The sequence below is a fragment of the Cetorhinus maximus genome, chromosome 23, assembly GCF_964194155.1.
Source record: "Cetorhinus maximus chromosome 23, sCetMax3.hap1.1, whole genome shotgun sequence".
Classification (NCBI taxonomy): domain Eukaryota; kingdom Metazoa; phylum Chordata; class Chondrichthyes; order Lamniformes; family Cetorhinidae; genus Cetorhinus; species Cetorhinus maximus.
Window position 1 is genome coordinate 30121869 of NC_135901.1, and position 12429 is coordinate 30134297.

General features: G+C 46.7%; 3 protein-coding genes, 1 long non-coding RNA gene and 1 pseudogene across 5 annotated transcripts in view; 2 read left to right on the forward strand and 3 right to left on the reverse strand.

Annotated features, from left to right (window-relative positions):
* LOC144697263 (uncharacterized) overlaps window positions 1–9360 on the reverse strand; it is a 330696-nt gene extending 321336 nt beyond the window's left edge. Inside the window, exon 1 of the mRNA XM_078569203.1 lies at window positions 8303–9360. Within this exon, the coding sequence (XP_078425329.1) occupies window positions 8598–9149 (552 nt within the window). The 5' untranslated portion in view covers window positions 9150–9360 and the 3' untranslated portion in view covers window positions 8303–8597. The remainder of the gene's footprint in view (window positions 1–8302) is intronic.
* LOC144697287 (uncharacterized) overlaps window positions 1–12429 on the reverse strand; it is a 685032-nt gene that overhangs the window by 273374 nt on the left and 399229 nt on the right. The gene's annotated exons all lie outside the window — the stretch shown is intronic.
* Window positions 1–12429, forward strand: part of LOC144697957 (uncharacterized) — a 375283-nt pseudogene that overhangs the window by 270306 nt on the left and 92548 nt on the right. The gene's annotated exons all lie outside the window — the stretch shown is intronic.
* LOC144697292 (uncharacterized) overlaps window positions 1–12429 on the reverse strand; it is a 318255-nt gene that overhangs the window by 112965 nt on the left and 192861 nt on the right. The window lies entirely within an intron of this gene.
* LOC144697369 (uncharacterized) overlaps window positions 1–12429 on the forward strand; it is a 240069-nt gene that overhangs the window by 18482 nt on the left and 209158 nt on the right. The window lies entirely within an intron of this gene.

The window sequence follows — 12429 nt, forward strand, 5'->3', positions numbered from 1 at the left end:
ACACAGATTGAAGGTGATTGACATAAAAGCCAGAGGGGAAATGAAGAAGATAAATCTTTACACAGTGAGGCGTGGTGATCAGGAATGCACTGCCTAAAAGGCTGGTGGAAGCAGATTCAACAAAGGGAATTGGATAAATCCTTGAAGGGGACTAGTTTGCAGGGCTCATGGGAAAAGGACAGGAAAGTGGGACTAATTGAGTAGCTCTGTCAGAGAGCCAGCACAGGAAATATTGGCCGAATGGCCTCCTTCTGTGCTGTGAGACTCTGATCACAGATAACTAAATGTGTGTCTGTAATATGTACAGTGATGTCAATAATGTCTGGAATTCCCTTTGTGACGTTTCAGAATTTTATCCCTTTCTTTCCAGTTTGGTTTCAGACAAAGAGAACAAAAGCAAATCACTTTCAGTACATTGAGTAGCACCAATGTCTATTCTCAGCTAGCATTACACCAGGGAAAAAGGGCTGGATTCTCAGACCAGCAAGTCAAGGCATCCAAACATTTCTCCTTCTAGATTCAAAGGCTAATGATATTCAGGTTGCGATGAATCAAGTGACTATCAGACCGTGACATAATGTTTGGTCTGAGAATTCTGTCAGTAAATCCTCCTCTTCTAATTTCCTATAAAAGGAATTTACAAAAGTCATCACTGTCAGTACAGGATAGATATTCAGAACAGACAATTCTAGTTTCTATGGAACATTCTTTCCTATCTTGTTCCCTAAAAGCTGTAAATCTCCCTCTCAAACACCCTCACTCCATTCTCATTCCATTGCCAAATGGACTCCTTCTATGCCGTAATGAGTCTATGACTGGAAATATATAACGTAGCTAAACTACAATATTACAGGACTGGAAATAATAAATGTATTTTATTACAGACCCATAAATAATACACTAGATACCATATAATAACACAGCCCTAACAGAATAAACCGAAGGACAAAGTTTCACTTTTTAAAAACTTTTACTGTAACAATCAAACTAAAATCAACTAAATGAAGCACGCATTAAGAGACAAATAGCATTTGAATAGACAGGATAAATTTGACTTTAAACAGTTCATACAATGAAAACAGGTTCAATAAATCACAAGCATTTCCCCCCTCAGCATATATGGCACTAATTCCAGTTACAGAGTCCCACACCTCTCTGTATTTCCCAGAGGGAGGGGGAAAGAAAGTGTTTCACTCACAGATGTTGGACACAGGAGGGAGTTTTAATCTGTGTGAAGCTAAATATAAAAAATGTGCTGTTTCAAATCAAACTGCATTGACTGGGAAGAAAATGAAGGGAAGACATTTTGCAAAGTCCCCTCCCCTCCCCCACTCCCGCACTCCCTCAGCTGGCAGCCCAGCACACAGGAACAGAGAGCGCTGCTGAGCCGAGCTGTCCAGAGCAGGTTCAGTGCAGCTGCTGCCAGTGGTCACTCTCGATCTCTTTTTGGACCAGCCAGCTGCTGTAGAGAGGGGGAGGGGGAGTTCGCTGAATGGCTTCTCGCTCTGGCCGGAGCCAGCAGCCAGTTGCCTGGAAACCTTGGCTCGAAGAGGTGTAGGGGGAAGTGGGAACAATGGGTGGGGTGAAGCTGTCTAGGAAAGTGACTTGAGGTCAGTGATCAGTCATGATCTAATTGAATGGCAGAGCAGGCTTAATGGGCTGAATGGCCTACTTCTGTTCCTATGTTCCTGACAGCCTTATGGTGAGGGAAGAAACTGGAGCCAATCTATACTTGGTTTAAATTTATTCACAGAATGAAACATTACAGGTATATACCTCCTGACTCCACTCCATGTCAGTTAACTGTCTCTTTATACTCTTTTGAGGAAAACAAAAACAACCAATTAGCATAAAGGATAAATGAACAAATTAACCAAATTGTTTCCCCATGATAACAAATAAAAGAAGAACCAATTGACAAATCAAAAGAAAGTCAAATTAACAAACTGACAAATTAAAGGGGTGGTCCCTTAAAGGGGCACTGTAACTAAAAACAAAAGCATAAAAGAAACTTACAGCAACAAATTACAATGTGATTCGCGAGGTCAATGAGGCACCCGAGTCCTCACGTGCCGGCCTCCAGCGTGGCAGCGGACACCGCGCGCTCCCTCTCCAGGGACACCCGGCCGTGAACATAGCCGGGAAAGAGGGGCAGACAGTCGGGATGGACGACCCCCTCGACCACCCACTGCTGGGACCTGTTAATGGCCAGCTTGGCCAGGCCCAGGAGCAGGCTTACAAGGAGGTCCTCCTCCCTCCTCACCACCCACCCTCCAACTCCACACCAGGTGCCCAAAAATCTGGAGCATGGGGCTTTTTTTTAATATTCATTCGCAGGATGTGGGTGCCACTGTCTGGGCCAGCATTTATTGTCCATCCCTAGTTGCCCATGAGAAGGTGGTGGTGAGCTGCCTTTTTGAACCGCTGCAGTCGATGTGGTGTAGGTACACCCACTGTACTGTTAAGGAGGGAATTCCAGGATTTTGACCCAGCGACAGTGAAGGAATGGCCGATATATTTCCAAATCAGGATTGTGAGTGACTTGGGGGGACTTCCAGGTGTAGGTGTTCCCATCTATCTGCTGCCCTTGTCCTTCTAGATGGTAGTGGGTGTGGGTTTGGAAAATGCTGTCTAAGGAGCCTTGGTGAGTTCCTGCAGTGCATCTGGTAGATGGTGCACACTGCTGCTACTGTGCGTCGGTGGTGGAGGGAGCGAATGTTTGTGGATGTGGTGCCAATCAAGCGGGACTGCTTTGTACTGAATGGTGTCCAGCCTCTTCAGTGTTGTAGGAGCTGCACTCATCCAGGCTGAAGTGCAACCAAAAATTAAGAAAAAGCCACTTAAAACTGAAAATGGGCTGTAATAATCTACTACAACTAACACAGACGTGGTCCATGGGCTCCACAAGGCTGTAAAAAATGCAGGCATCTTGGGAGTCTGTGAACCACCTTAACCTCCGGTTGTCTGGGACTGCTGCGTGCAACACCCTCCACCCCAGGTCCCCGATGGAAAGGGGAAGGACCCCATGTAGAGAGCCCCCCCCCACCACTGGGGACCTGCGCCGCCAAATGGTAAGAGAGCACACCAAGGCGTGTCTGGCCAGCGGGCGAAGACAAGGAGGTGAAGGGTGTTCAGCAGCAGCCAAGACAGGAAACCCCTCTGCGCCGAGCTACAAGGCACGGAGCGCATTTCCACGAGGCAGCTCAGGCTGTGGGGCCCAGGCTCCCGAGGGAGGGTTCGGGGCTTGGGGCCAATGTGGAATTCTGTCCGAGCAGGGGTGCGCTCAGACGGGAACCACTGAGCACCTGAGTGTCCTCTAAGCCATGTGTGCCGTCGGGGCTGAACACCACTGTTTGAAGCTGCTGGATGACATCAGCCGCAAGCTGGACACCCACTGACGCGCGATGCACCAGTTCAAAGGAGGCCATCCAGCCCACTCCTCCCCCATCCAGCAAATAGAGTGGGGGAGGGTTCTGGAGAGGGGACACATAGGCTTACAAAGCTAAAGGATATGGCAGCATTACAGGGCAGCTATTTAGGTAATGATTCCCAAAGTGTGACAGGAAGGGACAGAGTATACAAACATAAAAAACAGCAGCAAATATGGTCAAAGGGGGAAAAAACCGTAAAGAGGCAAAATTAATGGCTCTTTACTTAAGTGCTCATAGTATTCGGAACAAGATAAATGAATTAACAGCACAAATAGAGGTTAATGGGGATGATCTTATAGCCATTGCGGAGACATGGTTACAAGGAGATCAAAGCTGGGAAGTAAATATTCAGGGGTATGTGACTTTTCAAAAGGACAGTGTCCAGTGGCGTACCACAGGGATCTGTGCTCAGTGCCCTATTATTTGTAATTTATATAAACGACATAGATGACTATGTTGGGGGTAGGATTAGTAAGTTTGCGGATGACACAAAGATTGGATGGGTGGTTAACAGTGAGGTTGAGTGTCTTGAGCTACAGGAAGATAGAGACAGGATGGTCAAATGGGCAGATGAGTGGCAGATGGAATTTAACCCTGAAAAGTGTGAGGTGATACACTTTGGAAGGAGTAATTTGACAAGGAAGTATTCAATGAACGGCATGACACTAGGAAGTTCTGAGGAACAAAGGGACCTTGGCGTGTGTGTCCATAGATCTTTGAAGGCAGAGGGGCATGTTAGTGGGGTCGTGAAAAAGTCAGATGGGACTTACCTTTATCAATTGAGGCATAGATTACAAAAGTAGGGAGGTCATGTTGGAGTTGTATAGAACCTTGGTGAGGCCACAGCTGGTGTGCTGTGTGCAGTTCTGGTCGCCACATTATAGGATGGATGTGGTTGCACTGGAGTGGGTGCAGAGGAGATTCACCAGGATGTTGCCTGGGATGAAACATTTAAGTTATGAAGAGAGGCTCGATAGACTTGGGTTGTTTTCGTTGGAGCAGAAAAGACTGAGGGGTGACCTGATCGAGGTGTACAAGATTATGAGGGATATGGACAGGGTGGATAGGGAACAGCTGCTCCCCTTCGTTGAAGGGTCAGTCACGAGGGGACATAAGTTCAAAGTGAGAGGCAGGAGGTTTAGGGAGGATGTGAGGAAAAACTTTTTTACCCAGGGGGCGGTGACGGCCTGGAATGCGCTGCCTGAGAGGGTGGTGGAGGCAGGCTGCCTCACATCCTTTAAAAAGTACCTGGATAAGTGCTTGGCACGTCATAACATTCAAGGCTATGGGCCAAGTGTTGGTAAATGGGATTAGGTAGGTAGGTGAGCTGTTTCTCACATGTTGGTGCAGACTCGATGGGCTGAAGGGCCTCTTCTGCACTGTGCGATTCTGTGATTCTGTGGCAGGCAGGAAGGAAAGGGTGGTGGGGTAGCTTTGTACAAGAGTGAATAAGCACGAGAGCAAGAAATGATCTTCGATTGGAAGATGTAGAATCCAAATGGGTGGAGGTAAGAAATAACAAGGGGAAGAAGACACTGGTGGGAGTAGTCTATAGTCCCCCTAACAGTAGCTAAACTGTGGGGCAGTGAATAAATCAGGAGATAATGAAGGCATGTAAAAAAGGCAGTACACTAATCATGGGTGACTTTAATCTTCATGTAGATTGGGAAAATCAAATTGGCCGAGGTAGCCATGAGCAGTAATTCCTTCAGGACAGTTTCCTAGAACAATATGTTGTGAATCCAACCAGGGATCAGGCTATTTTGGATCTGGTAATGGGTAATGAGGCAGGTTTAATAAATGATTTCAGAGTAAAAGATCCCCCAGAAAACAATGATGATAAGATGGTAGAATTTAGCATTTAGTTTGAGTGAGAAACTTGGGTCGGAAACAGCTGTACTAAACTTAAATAAGGGAATTACAAAGGAATTGTTGACTGGAGTGGACTGGGGAAGGAGTTTAGCAGAAAAGATGGTTGATGAACAATGGCAGGTGTTTAAGAAAATAGTTCATGACTCACAACAAAGATAGATCCCAGTGAGGAAAAAGGATTCTCGGAAGGGAATAAACCAACCATGGTTAACCAAGGCAGTTCAGGATAGTATCAAATTGAAAGAAAAAACGTACAATGTGGCAAAGATTAGTGGTAGGCCGGAGGCTTGGGAAAGTTTTAAAAACCAACAAAAGATTCCCAAAAAAAAGAGGGAGAAATAAACTTTGAGGGTAAACTAGCCAGTAATATAAAGACGGACAGTAAGAGCTCTTTTAAATATATAAAAAGGAAGAAAGAGGGAAAAGTGAACAGAGGCCCCTTAGAGAATGTGGCTGTGGAAATAATAATGGGGAACCAGGAAATGGCAGAGGAGTTGAATACATACTTTGCCTCAGTCTTCACGGTAGAAGACACTAATAGCATTCCAAAAATACTAAAACATCGAGGGGCAAAGCCGATGGGGGGTGGTGTTGGGGGAGGAAATAAATACAAAAACTATCACTCGAGAAAAAGTACTAGGGGAACTAATGGGGTTAAAGACTGATAAGTCCCCGGACCTGATGGGTTGCATCCTAGGATATTAAAGGAAGTTGCTACAGAGATAGTGGATGCAGTGGTAGTGATCTTCCAAGAATTCTCAGATTCTTGAGACGTCCCAAAGGATTCGAAAATTGCCAATGTAACACCCTTATTCAAAATGGGAGAGAGACAAAGAAAAAAGCTAAGTATAAGCCACTTAACTTAACATCTGTCATTAGGAAAATATTAGAGTCTATTATAAAGGATGTAATAGCAGAGCATTTAGAAATACATTATATAATCAAGCAGAGTCAGCATGGCTTCATGAAGGGGAAATCATGCCTGCCAAATTTATTTGAATTCTTTGAAGAGCTAACAAACAGGATAGACAAAGGGGAGCCAGTAGATGTAATATATTTGGATTTCCAAAAGGTATTTGATAAGGTATCGCACATAAGGCTGATTAATAAGATGAGAGCCCATGGTGTTGGAAGTAGTGTATTGGCATGGATAGAGGATTGGGTAACTAATAGAAGACAGAGAGTTGGGATAAGGGAGTATTTTCAGGATGGCAACTTGTACCTAATGGAGCGCCAAAGGGATTGGTGCTACAATTATTTACAACATATATTAATGAGTTGGATGAAGGAAGTGAATGTATTATCGCCAAGTTTGCGGTTGACACAAAAATAAGTGGGAAGGCAAGTGGAGAGGATGACACAAAGAGTCTGTAGGTTAAGTGAGTGGGTAAAAACTTGGCAGATGGAATAGAATGTGGGGAAAATGTGAGGTTATGCACTTTGGCAGGAAGAATAGAGGAGCTGAATATTCTTTAAATGGAGAAAGACTGCAGAAAGCTGCAGCACAGAGGGATTTGGTGGTCCTCATGCATGAATCCCAAAAAACTTACATACAAGTTCAGCAGGTAATAGGGAAGGCAAATGGAATTTTGGCCTTTATTTCAAAGGGAATGGAGCATAAAAATGGGGAAATCTTGCTAAAATTATACAAGGCACTCGTCAGACCACACCGAGAATACTGTGAACAGTTTTGGTGCCCTTTTCTAAGGAAAGATATACTGGCATGGAGGCAGTCCAGAGGAGGTTCTCTAGGTTGATCCCGGGTATGGAGGGATTTTCTTATGAGGAGAGGTTGAGTCGGTTGGGCCTGTAATCATTGGAGTTTAGACCAATGAAGGGTGACATCATTGAAACATATAAGATTCTTAGGGGACTTGACAGGGTAGATGCTGAGAGGTTGTTTCCCTTTCTGGGAGAGTCTAGGACCAGAGGACATAATCTCAGAGGAAGGGGACGCCCATTAAGTCAGAGATGAGGAGGAATTTCTTCTCTCAGAGGGTAGTCAAACTGTGGAATTCTTTACCGCAGAGGGCTGTAGAGGCTGGGTCATTAAGTATATTCAAGTCTGGGATAGACAGATTTCTAATCAGTAAAGGAATCAAGGGTTATGGGGAAAAGGCAGGAAAGTGGCGTTGAGGATTATCAGATCAGCCGTGATCTCATTGAATGGGGGAGCAGACTCGATGGGCCGAATGGCCTACGTCTGCTCCTACGTCTTATGGTCCCCGACTAGTGTGGCTTTATACTCTTTTGATTAAACAAATTAAACTAAATTAACAAATCAGGAACACAGTGAAAAGCAGCCCCTTAAAGGGATACTGCAAAAAGAAAAACTAATCTTAAAGGAAACTTACAATCTCAAATTAAAATTTGATTCGAGAGGTCAATAAAGCACCCCAGTCTCCACTGTGCCCACCGGGCATGGAAGGCCTCGATGGTGCCGGCGGACACCACGTCTCCCTCTCCAAGGACACCCGACCACGAACGTAGCCGCGGAAAAGAGGCAGACAGACCGGACGACCCCCTCGATCGCCCACTGCCTGGACCTGTTGATGGCCAGCTTGGCCGGGCCAAGCAGCAGGCTGATGAGGAGGTCCTCCTCCCTCCTCACACCCCTCCACACAGCACGAGTGTCGCTTCATACGTGCTCAAGTAAGCATCTAATCAATGCCCTCCACCTGTATATACTTAACCTCAATTGATACAATTAACAGCCACAGTCTGAACATAAGGCTCTCTGATCGGGGTGACTGCCAGGGTGTGTCAGTCGGTTGGATGACTCTGTGAATCCCTTTCCACACTCACGGCAGGTGAACGGCCTATCTCCTCCGTGTGTACTTGCCTGTGCTTCTGCAACCTGGATGAATCTGTGAATTCCTTCCCAAACTCAGAGCAGGTGAACGGCCTCTCCCCAGTGTGAACTCGCTCATGTCTCCTGAGGCTGGAGAAATCCCCGAATCCCTTCCCACACTTGGAGTAGGTGAACGGCCTTTCTCCACTGTGAACTCGCTGGTGTGTCAGCAGATTGGTTGACCGAGTAAATCGTTTTCCACACACGGAGCAGGGGAATGGTCTCTCTCCGGTGTGAACCACCTGGTGTCACAGCAGGGTTGATAACTGAGTGAATCCTTTCCCACACAAGGAACAAGTGAATGGTCTCTCCCCAGTGTGAACTCTCTCATGCACCAGCAGGTTGGATGAATGACTGAATCCCTTCCCACACTCAGAGCAGTTGAATGGCATCTTCCCAGTGTTAACTCGCTGGTGATTCTGCAGGGCAGGTGAATTAGTGAATCACTTCCCACACTCAGAGTAGGTGAACAGCTTCTCCCTGGCGTGTATTCGCTGGTGTCTCCACAGGTTGGATGAAAGAGTGAATCCCTTTCCACAAAGGAAACATTGGAATGACCTCACCCCACTATGAACTCGCTGGTGTCTCGCGAGGCTGGATGAATCGCCGAATCCCTTCCCACACACAGAGCAGGTGAATGGCCTTTCCCTGGTGTGAACTCGCTGGTGTGTCAGCAGACTGGATGATCTAGTAAATCCCTTGCCACATTCAGAGCAGATGAATGGTCTCCCTCCAGTGTGAACTGCCTGGTGTCGCAGCAGGGTTGATAACTGAGTGAATCCTTTCCCACAAATGTAGCAGGTGAATGGCCCCTCCCCGGTATGAACCTGCTCGTGCACCAGCAAGTTGGATGACTGAGTCAATCCCTTCCCACACTCGGAGCAGGTGAACGACCTTTCCCTGCTGTGAGTGCATCGATGTGTTTCCAGCTCAGACGGGGCTTTGAATCCCTTCCCACAATCCCCACATTTCCAGGGTTTCTCCATGGTGCGCATGTCCTTGTGTCTCTTTAGGTTCTACAATCAAATGAAGCCTCATCCACACAGAACATGTGCACAGGCTCTCTTCACTGTGGATAGCGATGTTTTTTCAGGCTGTATAACTGGTTAAAGCTGTTTCCACACTCAGTGCACTGGAAACACTCTCACTCGAGTGTCACAGTGTCTTTAAGAGAGAGAGAAAGACCTGGGCCAACCTTTCCATAGTCTGCACCCTCCCTGGATTCACTTCCTTTCCCTTCAGTTCCTGCAAGTCAACAATTTGCCCCCAGAATGAGAAAAGAAATGAAAAAGGGAAACATTGATTTCCTCACAGATGTTGCCCAGACGAGGAAGTTTGAGTCTGAAGCTCATTGTCCTACTTCCGCATTGTGATGTCCACAATGGAACCCTGCCTGAATCAGCCAATAGGAATAACTGTGCTCTGCAATGACGTCCTCGGATTCCAGTCTGTAGGCCAGGCGTTCGGACACGGGAGCCCCGCCCCCACCCATTGTTCCCCCTCCCCCTCCACCTCCTCAAGTCAAGGTTTCCAGGGAAAAACAGAAATACCTGGAAAAACTCAGCAGGTCTGGCAGCATCGGCGGAGAAGAGCAAAGTTGACGTTTCGAGTCCTCATGACCCTTCAACAGAACTAAGTAGAAGTAGGAAAGGGGTGAAATATAAGATGATTTAAGGGGGGTGGGGTGGAGAAGTGGGGGGTGGGGGGGTGGGGTTGTTGGGACAAGCAAGCAGTTATAGGAGGAGATAACCTAAAGATGTCACAGACAAAGGAACAAAGAGGTGTTGAAGGTGGTGATATTATCTAAAAGAATGTGCTAATTAAGAGTGGATAGCAGGACAAGCAAGGTGGTTCTAGTGGGGGCGGAGTGAAAAAAACGATGGGTGGAATACATTTAAAAATAATGGAAATAGGTGGGAAAAGAAAAATCTAGATAAATTATTGGAAAAAACAAAAGGGAGGGGGAAGAGACGGAAAGGGGGTGGGGATGGAAGAGGGAGTTTAAGATCTAAAGTTGTTGAACTCAGTATTCAGTCTGGAAGGCTGTAAAGTGCCGAGTTGGAAGATGAGGTGCTGTTCCTCCAGTTTGTGTTGAGCTTCACTGGAACAATGCAGCAAGCCAAGGACAGACATGTGGGCAAGAGAGCAGGGTGGAGTGTTAAAATGGCAAGCGACAGGGAGGTCTGGGTAATGCTTGTGGACAGACCGAAGGTGTTCTGCAAAGTGGTCACCCAGTCTGCGTCTGGTCTCTCCAATGTATAGGAAACTGCATTGGGAGCAACGAATGCAGTAGACGAAGTTGGGGGAAATGCAAGTGAAATGTTGCTTCACTTGAAAGGAGTGTTTGAGCCCTTGGGCGGTGAGGAGAGAGGAAGTGAAGGGGCAGGTGTTGCATATTTTGCATTTGCATGGGGAGGGGCCGTAGGTGGGGGTTGAGGAGTAGGGGGTGCTGGAGGAGTGGACCGGGGTGTCACGGAGGGAACGATCCCTATGGAATGCCGCCGGGGGGGTGAAGGGAAGATGTGTTTGGTGGTGGCATCATGCTGGAGTTGGCGGAAATGGCGGAGGATGATCCTTTGAATGCGGAGGCTGGTGGGGTGATAAATGAGGACAAGGGGGACCCTATCATATTTCTGGGAGGGAGGAGAAGGCATGAGGGCAGATGCGCGGGAGATGGGCCAGACATGGCAAAGGGCCCTGTCAACTACCAAGGGTGGAAAACCTTGGTTATGGAAGAAGGAGGACATGTCAGAGGAACTGTTTTTGAAGGCAGCATCATCAGAACAGATGCGATGGAGGCGAAGGAACTGAGAGAACGGGATGGAGTCCTTACAGGAAGCGGGGTGTGAGGTGCTGTAGTCGAGGTAGCTGTGGGAGTCGGTAGGCTTGTAATGGATATTGGTGGACAGTCTATCACCAGAAATTGAGACAGAGAGGTCAAGGAAGGGAAGGGAAGTGTCAGAGATGAACCATGTGAAAATGATGGAGGGGATTTAAAGATGAGATGGGCGAACAATTGAATCCAATCAAGGATTATCTGTTCTGAATTTCTATTCTGTACTCACAGTGATGTCTTTTGTAAACTCCTTTTACAGGACATTAGAAGGGGAGGATTTACAGACAGAAATTTCAAATGAAATGTGATGTCAGGATCTGATAGAATCACTCGATTCATCGGGACCTGAATATCATCGGCCTTTGAATCTAGAAGGAGAAATGTTTGTTCCGTCTCCTTCAAAAGATTTTAAACATAAGTGTCACTGGAAAAGCACTGAGACACACACACCTGAGTGAGAGTGTTCCAGTTCACTGACTGTGGAAAGAGCTTTACCCAGTTACACAGACTGAAAAACATCACACCATTCACTGTGAGGCAAGACCGTACACACGTTCTCTGTGAGGATGAGGCTCGAACTAATCATCGAATCTGAAGAGACACAAGGACATCCGCACCATGGAGAAACCGTGGAAATGTGGGGACTGTGGGAAGGGATTCAAAGTCCCATCTGAGCTGGAAACTCATCGGCGCATTCACACTGGGGAGAGGCCGTTCACCTGCTCTGAGTGTGGGAAGTGATTCACACAGTTATCCCACCTGCAGACACACCAGCGAGTTCACACTGGAGAGAGGCCATTCACCTGCTTTGGGTCATTAAGGCCCATCTTAATACTCTGGGGACATGGGTTCAAATCCCACTGTGGCCTGTTATGTGAATTTGATTAATTATATTTGGAATATAAAACTAGTCTCAGTCATGGTGACCATGATCATTGATTGTTGTAAAAACCTATCTGGTTCACTAATGTCCTTTAGGGAAGGAAATCTGCCATCCTTATGTGGTCTGGTCTGTCTGTAACTACAGAGCCACAACAATGTGGTTGACCCTTTACTGCCCTCTGTAATGCTGTGGCAAGACCTCAGTCCAGGAGGTATTAGGAATGAACAACAAATGCTGTCCTTGTCAGTGACACCCACATCCCATGAAAGAATTTTTGACAAGTCTCTGGAAATGTCGAGATCTCCTGTTTCAGGTTTCCATGTCGACATTCCTCAGTGGATAGGACAGTGTCTTGTTGCCTCTTCTCTGTACAAGTGCTTGGGAACAGCTAACAAATGGCCCTCAGCAGGAGATAAACTCAGTGTTGCTGAAAAGAGAGACATGTCGAAGCTTTTCGTCTGGCACTCAGCAACATTTGAGCAGCAGCTGAAGCTCGCTGTTTCACGCTGCTGCTATGCAGTAGCAACACGAGTGGTATTCACCACTAACAGGATGC